The sequence below is a fragment of the Hypanus sabinus genome, chromosome 17 (genome assembly GCF_030144855.1).
Source record: "Hypanus sabinus isolate sHypSab1 chromosome 17, sHypSab1.hap1, whole genome shotgun sequence".
Taxonomy (NCBI): Eukaryota; Metazoa; Chordata; class Chondrichthyes; order Myliobatiformes; family Dasyatidae; genus Hypanus; species Hypanus sabinus.
Window position 1 is genome coordinate 66975209 of NC_082722.1, and position 22409 is coordinate 66997617.

Sequence of the window (22409 nt, forward strand, 5' to 3'; positions counted from 1 at the left end):
CCATTGTTGGCACATTAAATGGAAAATTCCATCAAATTTCCTGTAAGGTTGTTCTGGATTCAGGCCATAAGTTGATTTGATTATAGTTATTTTCTTATCTTGGGTAGATTTTAAGATGCATATTTTTGTGATCCTGTGTCACGTAAATTAGATTAATCCAAACTGCAAATACACATAATATGTACAGGGGTAACAGGAATTTTGGAATGATTCCAAGGCACTGAAAACATTTTCCCCAGTTGTATTTGGAAAGAGGAGAGGTGAGCTGAAGATAGAAAATAGGCTAAAAATATTTTAGAGAAAATGTGTTAAACTGTAGCAAATGAATACTTTAAGAATGCTGGTCAGTTTTTGGCAGAAGTTTCCTCTCAATTGCTGTAAGAATCCCTGCAAGAAGATATTTGGAAAGGTTGTACAGCTGGCAGTTACTGGTATAGAAATAAATATCTCTGAACCACATCTCATTTATTATGTAGTTCATAATAACTTTTAAGTGAGTTTTTATGTCTCAAATACCTTTGGGTATTTTCCTTTGCAAATGGGTACCAATGCTGGCAACATCAGTGAAAGACAGATCTTAAATTCAAAATAACCAACAAAATTTGTGAGATGTTTTAAACTTGCACTTTCAGAATCATGTATTTGCATGTTGTAATTGTGCTCTTTAGTTTTTCAATATTCTTTGTTTCCAAGAAAATAGTTCAGTTAGATTATATAAGATTTTTACAATTAGACACTATTATTGGGGAAAATTACCTGATAGATTGGTCGCTGAATTTAGTTACAATCCAGGGCTTTTGTGTAAATTGGCCTTTTGAGATTGTGTAGACACATGGAGAGCATAATGAAAATGTTGCTTTTTCCAATAGTGATGTCTAAGACTACAGAAAATGCAGTTTTTCTTGTTTCAAAGCAACTGTGAATTATTAAAATGCTTTTTTTCTTGATAGGTTTTGAATCTGCACGCTCCTTAGCTTTGCATGGTGCACATGTTATCCTGGCCTGCAGAAATCGAGCACGGGCCACTGAGGCTATACAAAAGATACTGGAAGAATGGGTGAGTGCTCCCATGATATGTGCAAGATTTCACTAAAATATCTCAATGCTCATTGAACTGCAACAAGATTTGAAGGTTTCCCTTATTAGAAATATAAAGGCAACAGGAGGGTTAGATTGATAACAATTTTGATTCTTTGGAAGCCTCATGACTATTATTTCTTGATACAAGAAGCAAGCTGTATTTACTGAGTGCACTTGTTGCATGTTGTTTGATTGACTAATTTTGTGGCCTCTGTTCCTTGCATGCAAAACTCTTTGCCGGTAGCGTGAAATTACCATTTTTAGCCAAGAATTTAATTTAAAATTCCAACAGTGGAAATTAGTCTGTGTACATGATATTCTCTGAATGGTATATGCATGAATTGAAATTCAGGAGAAAAATAATTCTATACTTCATATTGCTATTACTTGGTGAGTTAGATCCAAGATAGTTTCTTTTGTTTTTGGAAACAAAGTGCTGGAAAATCTTGAGATGGGCAGCATCTGCAGAGAGAGAAACAAAGTTAATTTTTTAGGTTGATGACTTTTTATCTGAACACTGCCAATGCTACCTGAAACAAACCGCACAACATCCTGAAAGTACTTTGCTTTTGCTTGTTTATTTGTGTGTTTATTTGGCAAAGCAGTTGAGACACACACTAAATGAGCTTAACTGCACATTGCATTTTGACTACCTGTTTGACATGTTGAGAGTTTGGCAAGACATGAATAATGTGTAGGGATTTACTGATCCCACATATTGTTAGTTTGGTCAAAATTGCATGCTGAGCTGACATTTTTCTGATGAATGACATCAGGTAATAGACAAATGGAGGAGGAATAGTTGAAAATGTGCTGGTGTTGCTTCTTTAAGAGCTTTACATAGATTACACACATCACAAAATGCTGCGGCATGTTGTCACAGCAGCAGCATTACAGTACCCCTGAGCTAGTCAGTTATAGGTAGTTACTAAATAATACATTCTCAACTAATTGGCACAACAAATGTAAACTCCAAAATCATATTGTTATTATACAATGAAGTGCCTTTGTCTGTTGCAATTTGCCAACTTGAAGACTGACGACATGTGGAAAGGAGACAGTAATGGGACAATACTCTAATATGACTTACATTTCCGCAGGGCTGAGATTTCCTCGGGGGAAATTTGTAAGATACTGTTGCAATAAAAATAAAAACCACCGTGCAGCCACTTTTCTTTGCAAAGCCTATTACTACAGTTTTGTAAACATTTTTATTAGATTGCCAATTTAAAGGAAGCACTATTGCATCTCAGGGAAATGTGACTACTGTGCAGCTGGTTCTTTTGAGCTCCTGGGATCTGTGCACCAAAAGGCACTCTGACGTGTTCTGCTATCACTCACCTTGGTGCTGCAATACTGTCAGTAGTTTGCTTTTGGTTGGAAAGTGTATGTAGGAAATTATCATGAAAGAAATCATAATAAGTTGAGTTCACTGTGAAGTACTGAATATATTTGAATAGTAACTCAACTACTTGTTTCTGAATTATTAACTAAACCGAACAACTTCATGTTGTGTTATAAAATAAAGATTACTTTCTTCCACCTCCTCATCTCTCGCAACATTTGACTGGTTGCTTATTTAAAAATGCTTTTCTTTCGATTGGAGTTAAGCACAGGGACTTGATCTGTATGGAATCCTGTTTAGACTTGTGCTTTGACACAGGCTACTGGGGTTAATCTACCTTTTACGACATTGAGACGTCATTTAGAAATGAATTTTATTTTTCTTCCTTACTTTCCTGAGCCACTTGCTACCTGCTGTCAGGACTGTGTGTGGGGATGTGACCTCTGCACTTTATTTTTACTTCTTGAGCTAGGTGAGAGTGTTTGTAATTCTGCATCTCGTTTTTAAATTCCCAGTCTGCACCCACCTCTTGCCCTCACCAGTGTGATTTTGATTAGAAGCTCTGAAGTAAAGGAAGGATATTGAATGTAGTTTCCAAGCTCTTATACTTCCTTTACAGTTAGAATTTTGCTTTTTTAAAATGAAATTGCATTTCAACATATCAATTTCTGGGACTAGGGTTAGGATATGCATCACTTTTTTCTGCCGATGCAGGTTGATAACCCGAAATACCAATAATTCCTTTCCTCATACAGATGCTGCTTGACAAGCTGTGCTTCTCCAGTAGATAGTTTTTCGCAACTCTTGTCTCCATTATTTTCCTGCTTTTTTGACAATTTTTCTAAGTTATTAACATTTCAACCAAAGTAGATTTTGTTACTTAGCAATAATGTGGGGCCATTTATAAAACAATTAGCATTGCATGAGTAGAATTTAGTTATAATTACAAATGTTTTTCAAGCAGAATTGACATGTTAACAATTATTCATTTACTTATGAAGCCATAGGTGTATTGTGTCATATGATGATAGAACATAGAACATGGAATAGTACAGCACAGTACAGGGCCTTCGGCCCACAATGTTGTACCGACCCTTAAATCCTGTCTCCCATATATCCCCCCACCTCAAATTCCTCCATATACCTGTCTAGTAGTCTCTTAAATTTCTCTAGTGTATCTGCCTCCACCACAGACTCAGGCAGTGCATTCCATGCACCAACCACTCTCTGAGTAAAAAACCTTCCTCTAATATCCCCCTTGAACTTCCCACCCCTTACCTTAAAGCTATGTACTCTTGTATTGAGCAGCGGTGCCCTGGGGAAGAGGAGCTGGCTGTTTCACTCTATATATTCCTCAATATCTTGTATACCTCTATCATGTCTCCTCTCATCTTCCTTCTCTCCAGAGATTATATTGAGGCGACCAGAACTGGACACAGTACTCCAAGTGTGGCCTAACCATAGTTTTACAAAGCCGCTTGATGATACACAAGTTGGGGAAATGAGTCTTGTAATACATTTTACTTGTTTTAAATGCAAGTGAAATGAAATTTGATTTTGTCATGGTGTGCCAAAGAGAAGTGAGGTGGGGATAGGTTCTAACTTCAGTTATAGTAAATGGCTTCTCTGGCTTACAGTTTTAAGATGACAAATAACCATTTTGGGAATAATCTGTTAAAATGTTGCAGCTGTGCCTCCCACTGACAAATTTATTGTATTATGGTAGATGTGATATACTGTATTTATGCAGTCTAAACATTTGCAATAGGCTCTGCCTTTAGAACATTTTTATTAAAAATAAAGTAGATTAGGAGAATCAGTTTGTATTCACCAATTCCATTTCAGAACCAATTATAGCACTCGGAGTTGTACCTATAAATAGAGCCACATTTCTTCATGGGAATCTGTGTCGAGTTTTTAGTTTCTATTTTGTATGGTTTCAAAAGACCAAGATTGGAGTTTAAAGCACAGGTTCAGCTAATCGTTTTTTTTGGATGATGTCAAATATATATAATATATATAATTGGTCAAACTTTGTCATTGCAAAGGGGAAGTTCTGTGCAAAAATGATAGCAATATCTGGTTACATTAATAACATCCATTGTTTGAATCCATTGAGTTCCTCAGCATTGGCAATTCATTAATAATACTTTATCAAAATCCACTTTCCTGCCCTGTGGGTGACTGTAAAATAGTTGACTTGGAAACATAACCACTGGTTGGGACTTGTTACCTATTTCAAGTGATGGCAGATATTTAAGAATTAACTTTTAAATAAAGTCAGCTTTAACTTCAACAAGGAAACACCTATTTTGATTCTGAAATCTTTAGGTAAAATAATTATATTACTTGCACTTTCAGTCCAATGAGCCTGCCTGTTCCTACATTTAGTCAGATCATGACTATTCTTTATCTCTATGCTAATATTTAATATAAATTGTTGATAAATCTTGTCAATATTTTATAATTATTTAGCAATAACATCAATATTTTTTGTAATCCAGGATTCCATTAATATCTAAGAATGATATCTGGGAGGGGTGTACTGGCATTGGAGGAGGTCCAGAGGAGGTTTGTGACAATGATCCTGGATATGACAGGGTTAACATGTGGGGGGGGGGGGAGGGAGTGGAGGGACATTCTTTTCACGCAGAGATTGGGAAGAATGTTTTGGCTAGGAGCCGGTGTGTCTGTGGAGTTCATTGACGCTGGTGGCTGTGGAGGTCAGGTTTTTGGGTGTATTTGGAATTTAGGTTGATGGGTTCTTGATTGGTGTGGGGGGTTCTGCAGGATGAATGAGGGAGTGGGGTTGAGAGGGTTAATAAATCATCCATGATCAAATGGCAGAGCAGGCTCGATGGGTCAAATGGCCTAATTCTGTCCCAATGTTACATTATCATTATGGTCATATGAGATATGCCATTGTTCTGCTTTCTGTTGCTAGAGGAAATTTTTTTTGCGGTAACTGCCCCATAAAATTGCCTTGCACTTCAAACACTCTCTTTAGAATTCCTCTTGACTTTTATAATCAAGGGAATTAATTCAAGTCTATGCAACATTTATGTTTTAACTCTTGTCTTCTTAATATTCTGTCATATTATCAACCAAGCCAATCTTTTGATCTTGACTACAATACACAAGGATAGATGGATAGATACTTTATTGATCCCAGGGGAAACTGCAGTGTCACCGTAGCATTACAACCTGCTCATGTAGAACAGAAGGTATCTGGTGAAGGCTCCATTTGACTGAAACACAATTTCTTCTCCATTATATTTCATGCTCTCCAAGTTGGCCGGTATTTTATTTAAAATCTTACCATTAATTAAATAATTGGATATGTTTCTCTGGATTCTATGTAACCTCACAAAACTGACATTGAACTCCAGTTACCACACTTCTATTCAGCTGCTGCCCATATCACCTAACTTCTGCATCTATCTTTTCACCATGCGGTACCTCGCTGTCAATTGCAGTGTGAGGACACAACAGTGTTCCGTCATTTGTTCTTGATATGTACAGTAAAAAGCTGAGGGCACATCAGCTGTCCCAAAGGAATACCACTTTTGTCTTACCAATTGCAGTACATTCCCTTTATCCTTATTCTCCTCAGTTTCTGTTTTCCTCATCTGAAGTTCTTGGGTGTTCCATTTTGCCATCCTCCTCATTTTGGAGACTTGTTTTCCGAAAAGTTGTTGAAATAAAATCCTGTGTGATTTTGTATTTCTCAGATGTCCAAACTCTTGTATTTTTTTTCTTGTACCAACAACATAGTTCCGATAAAATTGTTATTTTCAACTAAGTTACACTGTATTACTTTACGTGCCTCAAGGGATATATCAGCATATGCTAATCTGTTTGCATCTTGAATAATGCACACCTTGTGCATTATCCACAAAGTGACTTACCTGAATTTGTAACTAATGGCTAAATACTATACTTGTTTATATACTGTGGAAAATGAAGACTTCATCAGAATCATTGACATTGTTGGCTTGTGGAGTCATTGGTTGAGTTATTTACTTGCTGAAAATGTTGGACAAAAGCCTCCTTATTATTGACTCAGAGCTAAATAATATTTATTGTTAGATTTAGTTTTAGTGAAAGCCCAATGAAACCGCAGCACCCAATTATACCCACATGACCAATTGGCGTCACAGTAGCATAGCGTGATGTAGCGTGACGTTATTACAGTTTGGGCATTCCGAAGTTGGAGTTCAATTCTGGTGCTGACTGTAAAGAGTTTGTATGTTCTCCCTGTGAACCGTGTGGAGAATGAGTGGGTGCTCTGGTTTCCTCCCGCAGTTCAAAGACATAGCAGTTAGTAGGTTAATTGGTCATTGCAATTGTCCGATGGTTAGGCTGGTGTTAAATAGGTGGGTTGCTTGGTGGTGTGGCTCTTGAGCTGGAGGAGCCTGTAATGTGCTCTATCTCTAAATACATTGACCTACTAAATTGTACATCTTTGGAATCTGGAAAGAACATGGAGCATCCAGAGGAAACCCATACAGTCACAGTGAGAACGTACAAACTCTTTACAGACAGCTCCGGAATTGGACCTGGTTCGCTGGCGCTGTTTTAGCATTATGCTACCGTGCTGCTTGTTATTATACTGTAATACACATCATTATAGATGGATTGCGCACCGCAAGTCAGAATCAGGTTTAATATCACTGGCAAATGTCGTGAAATTCTGCACAAGTAAAATTTTTCTTGCAATTTTAGCAGCAATCGATAACCTATTTTAGATGTTATTTCTGTATAGCAGCATTTTACAATTCTACAAAGTCATACGCAAGGTATGTTCATTAAATTTGCTGATGGCACGAAGATAGGTAAGAAATTAAGTTGTGTAGAGGGTATCTGAAGATGACAAAGAGGTACAGATAGATTAAAGACTGGTAGAGGAAGTGAAAAGTGAAAAGTAAAAATCAAGAAATGTTATTTAATTGTTATTTAAGTGTGGAGCTTTGTGATGGAGAGGCATCAGGATGTTGTAATGCATAACTTGCAAAAAGACTATGTAGAACCTGCAAGTAATTGGGAAGCTAACAGGATATTATCATTTATTCCTGGAAGAATTGAACTGAAGTGCAGAGGCTTCAGTTATATATGGCACAACTGAGAGCATATCTGAAGTACTGTGGATAGTATTGGTCTCTTTTAAAGAATGAAACATTGAAGAAAGTTTTGCTTGATTAATATTCAGAATGAGGGAGATGCTGTTTGAGAAAAGATTATATAGGCTAGGCTTGCATCCACTGGAATTTAGAAGTAGTCTTTGGAATTCTCTTATTCAAGGGATAGTGGATACAGCAAGGAATATTTTTAAAACTGAAAAATATGCTAATACCTTGGGTTGACATGGACCTTGAGTATTCAGCAGTTAAGTAATTTACCGGACAAGCTCAGGAGGCTTTACTTTTGGAAATTTTCTTTGATGCAAAGCTTTTGGAATTTTCAGAAACGAGAAAATCTGCAGATGCTGGAAATCTGAGCAACACACACAAAATGCAGGAGGAACTCAGCAGGCCAGACAGCATCTAGGAAAAGAGTACAGACTGAAATGTTGACTGTACTCTTTTCATAGATGCTGCCTGGCCTGCTGAGTTTCTCTAGCATTTTATGTGTTGTTGGAATTTTCTCCTGTTTGCAAAATACAGATTAACAATCCAAGATCAGAATGATTAAACACCAGGAAAGTTAAGTAGATGCAGTAATTGGACAACAAAATTATTTAAACAAGCACAAAATAACAAGACCAGGAAAGAAAATACATTTTTGTGCATATAAATTAAATTTTAATGTGTAGGGTAGTGGCAAGAGTACAAGAAATGTAAATGAGTTACTACTTCACTAGTAAGCATTGTTTGGGTCACAAATGGTGGAAAAATAGTTATTTTAATAGAATAATATTCTGAGAGCATTGATGGGGATGAGATTTCCTCCCACAGCTTGACTGAAATAGAGATCTTAGATGTATTTACAAGTGACTGTTTATGATCCTGTGCCGACATGAAAGCATTTTCTCCACCTTTGGAAAGCTGTTATATTGCATTAGAAGAAACCCAGAAAAGGACTAACTATCTGATATCACCAACACAGGGTTTGAGTGGATGTGAGAGAATTTGAAAACTATTTACTGTAGACACTAAAACCTGAAACGATAGAAATCACTGAAAACACTCAGCAGTTTAGAATTTGTCCACAGAGAGAAGTAGAGAATATTTGGTCAATACTTTAGTTCAGATAATAGGTCATTAATCTTATCTCCCTCTGTCTCCAGATGCTGCATGACATATTGAGTGCTTTCATTACTTTCTTTATTTTACGATAGAAATTACATTTACTATCATGCTTCAGAAGATCAAGAGTGGATTTTAGTGAAAAATTCAGGATTAGGGTGGATAACGAAAGGTTGATTCATGAGAAATTGTTGAATGTGGCTGCAAAACATATTCTTAATCTAAGGGGGCAACTAAAGCTGATAATAAATATCAATTTTTTTTTGAGGAGCTCAGCAGACATTTGTTGAGAGAATTGACAACAGGACTCAGCAATAATTTGTCTTTTACTGAACTCTGGGACAGAGTGAATGGTGTAAGATAGCCTTTTCCAGTTTTATTTGTACCTCTATTTCATGAATGCTCTGTCGGGAGTTAGTCTAATTTTCAAATTATTTCCATATCACAAATGATTATAGCATGTTTTGTGCATTACTAAAAAAGAGTATTTTGTGATCTACTGATGTTCTCTTTTTCCAGATCTGGATAGTTGTGGTGTGGAATGCCATATGCTACAAATTAGTACTATTATAAAAGAACTAAAATTCCTAGATTTGTGAGTAACACACACAAAATGCTGGATGAACTTAGCAAACCAGGCAGCATCTATGGAGAGGAATAAATAGCTGGCGTTTCAGGTCAAGACCCTTCATCATGAAGTGTCTTGGTCCAAAACATGTACTTCTTTATTCCTTTCCATCAATGCTGCCTAACCTGCTGAAAGGTCTTGGCCTGAAATGTTGGCTCTTTATTCCTCTTCATAGATGCTGCTAGACCTGCTGAGTTCTTCCAGCATTTTGTGTGTTACTCTGGATTTCCAACGTCTGCAGATTCATGGTCTTCTTGTTCCAAAATGAACACAGTCACTGCATTATTTTTGGCTGAAAATTGGTTTAAGAATAATACAGTATATCAAGCTTCCAAATGAGTTTAATATGAATTAATACAAGTTTTTTTCTTTAAATACCAGTCATTTGAGATTTCATATTACTGGGTAAATGATGTATCATTTGTAACTTGGTATATAGAACACTTTAAATAATTCTCTATTATAGCCGTGCTGTGCAGTATTGAGAGAGCTAATTAACTTTGATTACTGCACTAATATTATGGCACATTGACAATTGTGCAGATTTATGACCATGAGAAAGTAAACAAATGAAATGCAGGTGCTGGAGCAGAAAGAATAAGCTACTGTATTACAGAACTTTAATTACTAGGAATATGTAGTCAGGAGAGAATCACTTGATTAATTACAGGATGCAAAAGTTTACTGCAAAACCAAACCATTCCAGAGCAAGTGATCACATAACACGACATGTGTAAATTTTAAAGAGAATAAAACCCCATATTGCACTATGTAAATGTTTTGTATGCTTTAGCCATGTATTTTTCTTCAAAATGTTCCAGAAATCATGCTGTGTAGAAGTTTTCTCTAACAAATAGATCTTGAACTGGGTTGTTGATTTGATCCACAACAAAAGAAAAAGAAGTAAGTGATGATATTGAAGAAGTTCACTGGTAAGTTTTCTGCTTTTCACCAATATTAGGCCTGCAGGGGAAGAAGAGAATCAAGAGGCTGATTGATTGACTGACTCACAAGTAGTACTCCCTAGACTGCAAATAGTACAAATGTGGTGTCAGATCCAATTTACAGAATGCTCAGGAGCTTCCTTGGCCTCCCTTGACACTTTTTAAACCTACTTGACCTCAATTTAATTGTTAGAGAGGTGGAATTCCTTTCCATCCACTCTAAATGTTTAACCTTGGAGCATGTTGAATGTACTAAGTATTCATGTCCAGATTTGTAGACTTGAATTTGTTACTGTGCTGTTGAAGTTTAAGTCATTTGTGAATCAAGCTTTGTAAGCAGTCTTGTGCCTAACTGGAGCTGAAGGTTCAGCGGATATTTTTATTATAATTCAGAAGACTGCCATGTAAATGCATCCAAGGTGATGTGAGAATGCTTAATTGGCTCAGACAATTGTCATGGCACAAAGCTGAAGCAGCTTGCAGTAATGATGAAAGTTAATTTCCTTTATTTGGTTAGATTGTACAGTATAACTTTAATTGTAAGTATCACATTCACTTTCTCTTTAACTTAATATGGCGCAAGGATCTTTTCCAAGGTAGACCTTGTCCGGGGATACCATCAAGTCCCGATGCATCTGGATGACATCCCCAAAACAGCACTCATCACTCCGTTCGGCCTTTTTGAATTCCTCCGAATGCCTTTCGGCCTAAAGAATGCCGCACAGATGTTCCAGTGGTTCACGGACGAGGTGGGACGCGACCTGGACTTTGCATTCATCTATTTAGATGACATCCTCATAGCTAGCAGTAGTCGTCAGGAGCATCTGTCCCATCTTTGTCAACTCTACGCCCGACTGAGTGAATACGGCCTAACAATCAATCCGGCCAAATGCCAGTTCGAACTCGACACCATTGACTTCCACAGGATTACTAAAGATGGGGCAACCCCTCTGCCCGCCAAGGAAGACATGGTCCGCCACTTCCCCCAACCCAACACACTCAAAGGCCTGCAGGAATTTCTACCACTGCTTCCTCCCCTCAGCAGCCTGAATCATTCACCCTGATGTCGGGTAAGGGCAAGAACATTACCTGGGATGAAGAGGCCACAGCCGCTTTCGTTAAAACCAAAGAAGCCTTGGCAAACGCCGCGATGCTAGTGCACCCCAGAACAGATGTCCCTACCACTCTCACAGTGGTCACATCCAACACAGCAGTCGGTGGAATGTTGGAACAACTCATCCAGGGTTGCTGGCAACCCCTGGTGTTCTTCAGCAAACAACTACGACCACCCGAACTCAAGTACAGTGCTTTCGACCGGGAGCTGTTAGCACTATACCTGGCAGTCTGGCATTTCAGGTACTTCTTAGAAGGTAGGTCGTTTACCATGTTCACAGACCACAAACCACTTACCTTTGCGTTCACGAAGGCTTCCGATCCCTGGTTGTCCCGCCAGCAGCGACATCTGTCCTACATCTCTGAATACACGATGGACATCTGGCATGTCTCAGGAAAGGACAACGTCCTGGTGGACGCACTATCCAGACCTACCATCCCGGCCCTATCCCAGATGGTGGATTATGCAGCGTTGGCGGAGGCACAGCCGGCAGATGATGAGATCCCTAGTTACAGAACTGCAGTGTCCGGTTTGCAGCTCCAAGACTTCCCCATAGGCCCAGGTGAGAGGACCCTACTGTGTGATGTAGCTACCGGCCAACCTCGCCCCATAGTCCCGGCAGCCTGGCGGCGGCGAATTTTCACAACATTGGGGATGTCAACATTCACAACTTAGCGCACCCCTCCATCAGGACAATCATCCGGATGGTCTCCAACAGGTTCATTTGGCACGGACTCCGCAAACAGGTCAGTGAATGGGCCAAAACGTGCATACAGTGCCAAACAGCCAAGGTGCAGCGGCACACCAAAGCCCTGCCGCAGCAGTTCCACCCCACCCACCGGCGTTTCGACCACGTTCATGTGGATACCATGAGGCCCCTGCCAGTGTCGCAACGAATGTGGCACCTCCTAACTGTCGTGGACCGGTTCACAAGATGGCCAGAAGCGGTCCCACTTACCGACACCACCTCCGAATCCTGCGCCCCAGCACTGATTGCAACCTGGGTACCCCACTTTGGTGTACCGGCCCACATTACCTCCGACAGAGGCACCCAGATCACCTCCAGCCTATGGTCAGCTACGGCCAGCCTTTTGGGAACACAGCTACACCACACAACTGCCTGTCACCCAGAATCGAATGGACTGGTGGAGCGTTTCCACTGTCTCCTGAAGTTGGCTCTCATGCCCCATCTGAAAGGGCCTAACCGGGTGGACGAACTTCCCTGGGTCCTGCTTGGAATCCGCACGGCGCCCAAAGAGGACCTGCACACCTCGTCGGCTGAGTTGGTGTACGGCACACCACTGGCTGTCCCAGGAGAGTTCATACCAGCCCCAAAGGGGCAAGAGGAAGAACCCACAGCAGTCCTGGACAGACTACATGAGAGGCTCGGTAACCTGGCCCCCATACCCACTTCACGGCATGGACAAAGCCCAACCTGTGTACCCAAAGACCTGCAGCACTGTAAGTTTATTTTCGTACGAAGGGGCAGACATTGGGTACCGCTACAGCGGCCCTACGAGGGACCGTTTAAGGTGGTCAGGAACAACAGGTCCACGTTCGTGCTGGACGTTGGGGGGGAAAGAGGAGGTTTTCACAGTGGACCGACTCAAACTGGCCCATGTGGACTTGGCGCAGCCTGTCGGAGCTCAGGCACTGCAGCGCAGAGGCAGACCTCCCAAACAGAGGCTGACTCAGACTGTGGACGTTGGAGGGTGTATCGCCGGTTCTTGGGAGGGGGGGTTAAGTGGTGACCCACTTTCCAGCACACTCGAACCGGCTCACAAAATGGAGTGTGCCGGCAGAGAGGCCGGCCCCAAAAAGGATGCCAGGCCTTCTTCACCAGCAAGGGGAAAAGCCCGTGTGCAGGAAGGGACTGTGAATATAAGCCCCCTACAGCATTCCTGCCCAGGGCGGGCCGAAACGGGAAGGCTTAAAAGTGAGGCTGCGAAGTTTGAATAAACCTTTTATGCAACTGCAACTCACTATCTGCATGTCGTTATTCCAGCGCTGTGTGTAGCACACCACTACAATACCTTATTTATTTGCACTGTACTGTACTTTCTATGTAACTATACCTCTATATTCTTTATTTTGTTATTGTGTTACCTTTTGTACACCCTCAATGTATATACGTTTGGCATGATCTGTCTGGATAGCATTCAAAACCAAAATTTTCACTGTAACTTGGTATATGTGACAATAATAAACCAATTATTAAATACATGGAAAAAGAAAAGAAGGTGCAAATACTAGAAGATAGAAATAGAAGATTTAAGTTTATGTATCACATGTACATTGAAACATATGGTAACAACCAGCATACCGAGGGTAAACTGAGGGTAGTCTGCAAGTGTTGCCACACATTCCGGTGTCAAGCTGAATGACTGGCATTTTGCTTGAAATGAAGATGCATTAGTTTGAGGAATAAGCTGTTGCATGATTGTCATTTGTTAGTTATTTGATAATCTACTGACAGTGTTGTATTTTCTAATATTCTATATTTGCGGTGTTCTGTTGCTGTCGCCCATCACTTCAAAGTTTGTCAATTTGGGCAATCAGAGATGCTTGTTTCCACACCACTGTTGTGATTCTTATTTGAGGTATTGTCACCTTCCTGTCAGCTTGAAACACCTTGGCCTTTCTCCTCTGACCTTTCTCATTAACAACGCATTTTCATCCACAGAACTGCTACTCACTGGAGGTTTTTCCATTTGTCACACTATTCTCTGTAAACTCTAGTGACTGTTGTGTGTGAAAATCCCAGAGCAGCAGTTTCTGAGATACTCGAACCACCCCATATGGCACCAACAAGCATTACATGGTCTAAGTCACTTGGGTCAATTTTCTTACCTGTTATGATGTTTTAACAACAACTAACCACTTGACCAATGCTTTTATGCATTGGGTTGCTGCCACATGATTGGCCAATTAGATATTTGCATTAATGAGCAAGTGGGCAGGGGTACCTAGCAAAGTAGCCACTGAGTGTATTTCTGCTTAAGTTGCTGAGAAAATTAATTTTATTCAAAATAATTTTCTCACTGTAGACTTAGAACAGAAATTAGTTTAGTTACAGCTTTTTTCATTGAAGATCAACTTTTCTAAACAGTCAGGGGCAAGCCTATGCTGGCGCAAAGCTTTCATTCAGAAAGAATGAGCAGAAAAGCAACCTTTTAGCAATGAAATTGATACTGTGTGTAAAAAAAAGCGGAATTTGCAAATTCAGAAATGAATAGCCTTCTGATATCGGACCATTTGGAGGAAGAAAGGGTGGATCCAGCTGTGTTAGAAAACAATTGCATTGCTGGTCTAGGAATGTAATCTGTAGAGTTTAAGCTGGACTCTTGGTGAAAAATTTGTTTCATTTAATGCAGCTTGCATCATAAGCTAGTCTGAATTTCATAAGGATTAGAGATGTTACATGGTTTAATTATTTGATCCTGAAAATTTGGAGGAAGAAAATACTATTTTTAATATTCACGATAATGCATATGTATCTGAATTTTCTTGACTGAAAATTTGACTTTTGAACATTATGAGAGTGCCATCACCACAGGATTTTAATCATGTTTGTTGAAAAATTTCACCAATACATTCTAAGGCAGGCCATTATGGACACTGTGTTGTCCCCTTGCTGAAAAGTAGAAAGCATTTTTAAGGGTAATAAGGTATTAACTTTTCATTTTATTCTATTTAGTAGATGTGCCATACAAAATTCTAACCAGGTGTGGTGAACCTTTTGCAGAGCATTTGCCCAAGTTAGTAATAATCTTCTTAAAAAAAACTTCTCTTGCATGCCATGATAATTTTGAGCTGAGATTATCATTGATTAACGATTAGTAATACTAATTATGAACATAATAAAATGAAGTGTTTTAGGAAAGTTCTTCAAAAGTTAATATTAATCTTTTAAAAGGACAGTTATAAATAACATAATTTCTAAATAGTATTGCTATTGTAACTATTCTCTATCCATATACTGATTTCTTCTCCAGTTCTTTGAGGATTTCAAAACGAGTCATCCAACATCATGTTGCAGTGCAATCATCTAGCTGGCACCAAATAGGCGTGAGAGTTTCCTGTGAAAATGTCTCTCCTAGGTTGTAAAAAAAATCATTTGCTGCTTCATTTGTCAGTAAAGATAATCGTTTTGTATCTTTTTCTTATAGATTGGGTTTAAAGAATTGATTGGGAGGCATTGTAAGGCATGTTTTAACATAATTTTTGTGTATGCTGTCTGGGCACGTGTGCCATTTTAAGTGCATCAATCTAGAACTAGAAGGTAGTAAGCAGGTTAAAATTGCTTTCACCTGAAATATTGCATATCATCATAATCTCTGGCTGATGTCAGAAAAAGAATCCCCTGCATCACTTTTGGGTCACAGAATTCAAAGTTGTTTCAAATTCTTGCAAACAAGTGTTTCAAGAAACAATGCTACTTGAGAGAGGAAAATGTGGGTGTGAAAAGTCATCATTCTTAAAAGCTGTCCTTGAAATTTACTTGCCCTGGGTAACAGGAAACATTAAATTTGGAGTCATGATTTGTATTAACCTATGATGAATTATCTGACACAAATCTCCCCTAGAGCACAGCAATTTTCATAAAACATCCAAATAAAAAATTAATATGTAAGAATTGTTAATGATTATTCTGATTGTGCTTTTGCTAAATTATGCTATTTTTGCCAGAACTGAACTTTTGACCAGTAACCTTTTAGATATTATTATATAGCAATCATTTTCAACTTTTATTTTTGCTTTGCAATATTGACTATTTATTCTTTCGAGTATGTTCAATGCATAATATTTCTAACAGAAAATAGGCAAATTTCTTAAGACTTACTGCTATTGATGGGTTTTAACTGGCTGTTGGGAACATTAGATCAGTGTGTGTTGATTGTATTACTTTTATCACATTTCTTGTGCTACATTTGGAAATTTGCCAAGGTCTAATTAGAAATTACTAGGACAATTTTAAAACTTTTTAAACTGGTCCACACCACATTAATTTTGATTGTGTGCCTTTGTCCTTTATTGTATACAAAAAGGTAGAATCTTGTTATGGAGTTATAGATCACAGACGTGGGTCTTTTGACCCACCACATCTGTGCCTTCTGCTGTATGTCTTTGCTTACCTATTTATCTGCACTGTATCAGTAGCCTTTTATATCTTGACTTGATTTGGACAGTAGCGCAAAATAGCCAATAACAAATTGGGGGCCCACTTTATGTAATGAATGATTTCTAAATCGTTAAAATAAACAACTTTTTCCTCTTTCAGTAGTATATCTGCAATATCGCTTTATATAATCTGCAATCCAAATGACATTTAGTAAAATGCCTGTGCATCTTCCTTCTTCTAACTTCAGTCTGATACAGAGCCTGGACCCAAAGCATCAATTAACACTTTGCTTCTGTGAACGCTGCCTGACTTGCTGAGTCCTTCAGCAGTTTGATTTTTTTTTAAGCTAGATTATCTGCTTCATAAAATCTTGAAAACTTTTCCAGCATTAAAGAAGTTGGGATCTGGGTAGAAATTGATGCTGAGATTATTGAATGGCAGAGTGGACACAAAATCAGGCCTGCAGTTGCACCCATTGCCATCTAGACATTGATGTGGTATTGATGCAATCGTGAGAAATGCACACCAGCAGCTTCATTAAGAGTTTGATGAGATTTGGTATGTTATCAAGCACTCTAGCAAATTTCTACAGATGAACTGTGGAGAGCATTCTGACTGGTTGCATCACCACCACATGGAGGTACCAATGCATCAGGATCTTCAGGGGCTTCAGATGTTGTAACTCAGCCAGCTTCAGCATGGGCACAAGTTTCCCTGCCACCATCGAGGACATGCTCTCCTCTCATTACTACCAACAGGGAAGAGGTAAAAGAGCCTTAAGATCCACATTGAATATTTTAGAAACAGCTTCTTCCCCTCTGCTATCAGATTTCTGAACAGTTCATGAACTCATGAATACTACCTCGCAATTCCCCTTTTGCATTATTTATTCTATTTTGTTTATACATCGTAACTTACAGTAATTTGCCATGCCTACATGTACTGCTTCCATAAAACAACAAATTTCACAACTAATGTCAGTGACAATAAATCTGATTCTGATTACGTGTCTTCTGCTCAATAATACATCTAAGCACACAAGTCTGAAGGCAGTCCCATCTCGTCTCTTTCACTCAAATATAATACTTATAATACCTCTTCAACCATGATATATATCCACTCTCTAATCCACCCAAATCCAAGATCACTAGGCTCAATAATATGGGTGATGACTGAAGCATAAGAGTTGATTTTACTTAGTTGGAATTGGCAGAGTTGCTGAGGATCTGCACATTTTTCTTAATGGTCAGGGAATTTGTTAGGTTTACTAATGGGAGCTTTAGAATAATTCACAAGATGATGGTAATATATCTGTTGGAAGCAAAACGACTGTTACTTACTGCCTGGAAAACTCCTTGTTCTTCTCCCAGCAATACTAAGTCCGTTCTGTTAGGGATATGATTAATTTTAAAGGACTAGCTTTTTTGTGTAGAGGCCAAATGTCTCATTTCAAATAAAGCTGAGGCCCATTTTAAGATCTGCACAAATACTAAGTGGTTGTAGACCACCATGATTTATGACTGAAGGAGACAAATAGAACCAAACATACCAATTGAGACTTTTAGAATGTTGGCAAAGAAACTTAAATATAAAATGAAAGGGTTCATTATATACTCAGAAATTTCCAATGGTTACTTTAAGAATTTTACTGTTTAAACAATCTAAATATCATGGCATAGTCAAGCACAATAGCACATTGTTGTAAATCCTTTACAGTCTTTCCAAGATACTATGAAAACATTGTGTATTTTCACAAGGAGCTGTGACTTCTTTTCTTTTCTCTATGCCTGTTTTTTTGAACAGTTTTTTGGAGATACATTACAGGAAATATCTCACATAAGCATCCTGTTACATTCTTGCCTTCTACCACCATCCTTGTTCTTCTTGGGTGTCCTGCTGAAAGTGATGGCAAACATGGGATGTGCCATCACATATTTGGATGTGTGTTTTAGTGAATTGTAACTGACAACATTTTATCAGTAAATTACCATCTTAGCAAATCTCAGTAGTAGGAATATCATTTATGTTTCCCGTGGCTTCTTAACTTACAGTCTGGGTAAATTGTTAATGTCCTCAGTGATCAATATACATATCCCATGGTAATAGGGAAACAAAAGTGAGATCTTTTCTGATTTTATCACCCTTTTTTGTCGCCTAACCGAGATTGAAATGCATAAATAAAAGAGAAGGATGATGAGAGAGGTAGGAAGGAATTTAGGAGAAAATAAATGTTGGGTAACACACAAGAAATATTGGAGAAACTCAACAGGTTAGGTGGCATCTTTGGAGAGGAACAAAGAGTCAACGGTTCGGGTTGAGACCCTTCATCTTAGCTACTTTGTTCGTCAATTAATTGACAACTTTTATTGATCTATTTTGTTTACCAATCCTTTGTAATCAGCCACAAACACTGGGCCACTGGCTAGTCAAGGAAAATTAAAATGATTTTCCTCTATAAAGCCCATAGAATAAATGTTGAGATAAAGGAAAAATAAACATACTCTCCTTACGCTATTGGCTCATAAATACTGTAACTTGACAAGTATTGTTTGGTACAACTTCTAAAAGTACGTGTGGATGCAGTTTTATTTTCATTAATTTGTTTGTTTAATGTTTGTCACTCATTCTCTGACGTTTACAGAGACACTTTTAAGAAAGGTGTTTTTTTAAGCTGCATGTAACTTGTGATTTTAATGTTTGATGGACAGCAGAATTGATATGGTTGTAGTATTATTGATTGAATCCTGTGTAACTGGAATTGGGGAATACAGGTACAGCATTTGAAGTGTAACTAAGCTGTTTAAATGAAGTCAGAAAGTGGTGGGAATATTCAGCAGGTCAGACATCATCTGCAGTGACAAAAGCAATTTCAGCATTTGTGATGAAAGGCGTTGGATCCTGATGTTTTTGATCCAAGGTTCTTTGGAAGACAAGAATGAGGCTTAAAACTTGCTGCTATATTTGTTTTATTGAGCAGTAAAGAACAAGTAAATGAGGAAAAGGATGGTAGAGCAGAGAGCTTGATAGAGGGGGGAGAGGGGGTGGGGGAGAGACAAAGACAAAAAAGACCAATTCAGCATAGTTTGGTCCTCTTCAACCAGTTTACTGATAACAGTAATTTTCATTCAAAATCCATTGCATGAATTAACCAATAAGATAGCTCCATTCAGGGAATGCAGTACCTACTACTGAAACTGTTGTCTCCAGGAAGTGACAATTGCAACCGCTTAAAAAAATACATGTGTATATGTGATTATGTAAAAATACAAACAAATATAAGAAAGTTGAGCTACAAGGAAAATAATAAATAAACAGTTCAATCCATCAAAGGTCATAGGTCTGAAATGTTACATTTTTTTTCACCATAGAATACCACTTGTTTTGAGTAGTTCTAAATATTTATGTTTTCATTTCAGATTTTCAGATGTAGAAGCTTTTTATTGAGAATCCAGATATTATTACTTGTCTTGCAGCTGGATTTTAACACTTTAAATTCATGTCAACTGAAATTACTTAGAAGGAATATGCTTTGCAGTTGTAGAATAACAGACCATTATGGCATTGCTGGTCTTATAGACTCTTGAACCATGTAGGTTCGCCACAGGGAAATCTAATCAGTACCATTCTTCTTTTGTTCTTCTCAACCCTGTAAAATCATTTTCCCTCAAGTGCCTAATCCAATTTCCCTTTGGTTCCATTTCCATCAGCCACTACAAGCAGAAAATGTCAGACTTTCACTACTTGCAGCCCATTAGTCATAACCATATCTGTATGTTTTCCCCTTCACTTTAAATCTGTTTCCTCAAACCAACTGTTTGTGGCAACTGCTTATTTCCATTTACTCTCTCTCTGCCCCTGATGGTCTGGCGCACTTCAATGAAATCTCCTCACAACCAGTGTTCTCCAGAGAGAACAACTCCAGCTTCTCAAGTCTAATTTTGCAGCTGAAATCCCCTATACTTTGAATTAGAACAATTGTACCAAGTCATAAACACGAGATTCTGCAAATGCTGGAAATCTGGAGAACGCACACAAAATGCTGGAGGAACTCTGCAGGTCAGGCAGCATTTATGGAGGTGACTAAACAGTTGGAATTTTGGTCAGGGAGCCTTCAATAGGATTGGAAAAGAAGGGGCAGTAGTCAGAATAAGAAGGTGGTATGTGATGAAGGAGTTCAAGTACAATAGGTGAGGGGTGGGGAGTGAAGTAAGGTGCTAGGAGATGATAGGTGGAAGAGATAAAAGGCTGAAGAAGAAGAAATCTAGTAAGAGGACAGCACCATGTTAGCATAGCAGTTAGCTCACCCTGATTACGGCTTGGGATCAGATATAATAGCGTTCCCCAACAGAACTTGCAATTATAGCAAGTCTTTTCTGTATAGCCTTCAGGAAAACTTTATTCCAGAAGTTTTATGTCCATTATGAGGAACTGTATTTCTGTAGTGTGGGACTAACCACTGTCTATTTTTATAAGTCTGGAACCATTATAGTATTGATTCACCGGATGAATTCCAGGTCAAGCGTTTTTTTGAGGCAATGTAGGTATTGCCTCTGACAGACAGAGCGTAGGTACTCAGCAAAATGGTCTCCCAGTCTGCGATTGTGTCCAGTCCTCCTGGTGCGGACTTATATATATTGGTGAAACCCGACGCAGACTGGGAGACCATTTCGCCGAACACCTACTCTCTGTCTGCCAAAGAAAGCAGGATCTCCCAGTGGCCACACTTTTTAATTCCACATCCCATTCCCATTCTGATATGTCTATCCATGGCCTCCTCCACTGTCAAGATGAAGCCACACTCAGGTTGGAGGAACAACACCTTATATTCCATCTGGGTAGCCTCCAATCTGATGGCATGAACGTCAATTTGTCTAACTTCTGTTAATGCCCCTCCTCCCCTTCTTACCCCATCCCTTATTTATCTATCTATGTATCTATTATTCCCTCCCCTTTTTTCTCTCTCTGTCCCTCTCACAATCACTCCTTGCCTGTTCTCCATCTCCCTCTGGTGCTCCCCTCCCCCTTTTTTTTTCCCTAGGCCTCCCACCCCATGATCCTCTCCCTTCTCCGGCTGTGTATCCCTTTTGCCAATCACCTTTCCAGCTCCTTAGCTCTTAGTTTCACCCTCTCGCTCCTGTCTTCTCCTATCATTTCAGGTCTCCTTTCTCCCTCCCACTTTCAAAACTCTTACTATTTCTTTTTTCAGTTAGTTCTGATGAAGGGTCTCAGCCCAAAACGTCGACTGTACTTCTTCCTATACTGCCTGGCCTGCTGTGTTCCACCAGCATTTTGTGTGTGTTGTTTGAACTTCCAGCATCTGCAGATTTCCTTGTGTTATAGTCTTCATTTCTTCGTTTCTTTCTATAGCCCAGGATTCGGGCATTTGTACTTGAAATTTTTTTTTGAGTAGGGGCATCAGTTTGCAAAACACTGTTACAGCACCCTTCATCAGGACGTTTCGGCCCGAAACATCGTCACTACCTCCTCCCATAGATGCTGTCTGGCCTGCTGAGTTTTGCCAGCATTTTGTGTTTTTATTTATTTCCAGCATCTGCAGATTCACTCGTGTGCAAACAAATGAGGTTACATGTGTTTTCCAAATATTGCAACAAGGAGAAAAGCACATTATGAAGCTTTTGCTGCGGAAAGAATACATTTCTAGGTAAAGAGATAAAAATTTTAACAGTTTCAGAAATTAGATTAAAATAGAAATCATCCCAAGCTTGCAAGTAGTTGATATGTATAATACAGGAATTAAGTAATTTTCTATTTGAAATAGTATAGTCTTAATGTGGCAACTGGTATTGGTACAATTAATGTCCATATTACTTTTGATAATCTTTTATTTTCAAGAAAGAAAGGTGTTGAAACAAATTGGAACTCAAATTATAGTTTTTCAATTGAGGAATTATAAACTGTGTTTAAAAGATG

At 38.8% G+C, this 22409-nt stretch overlaps 1 protein-coding gene across 4 annotated transcripts in view; it reads left to right on the forward strand.

The window, feature by feature from the left end:
• The window catches only part of wwox (WW domain containing oxidoreductase), a 1112408-nt gene that overhangs the window by 116137 nt on the left and 973862 nt on the right, over positions 1-22409 (forward strand). For all 4 annotated transcript variants that reach the window (XR_009516344.1, XM_059993260.1, XM_059993262.1 and 1 more), the window contains exon 5: positions 951-1057. Coding sequence is in view for 3 of the 4 variants with exons in the window: in XM_059993260.1 (XP_059849243.1) it covers positions 951-1057 (107 nt within the window). In the remaining variant the exon portion in view is untranslated. The remainder of the gene's footprint in view (positions 1-950; positions 1058-22409) is intronic.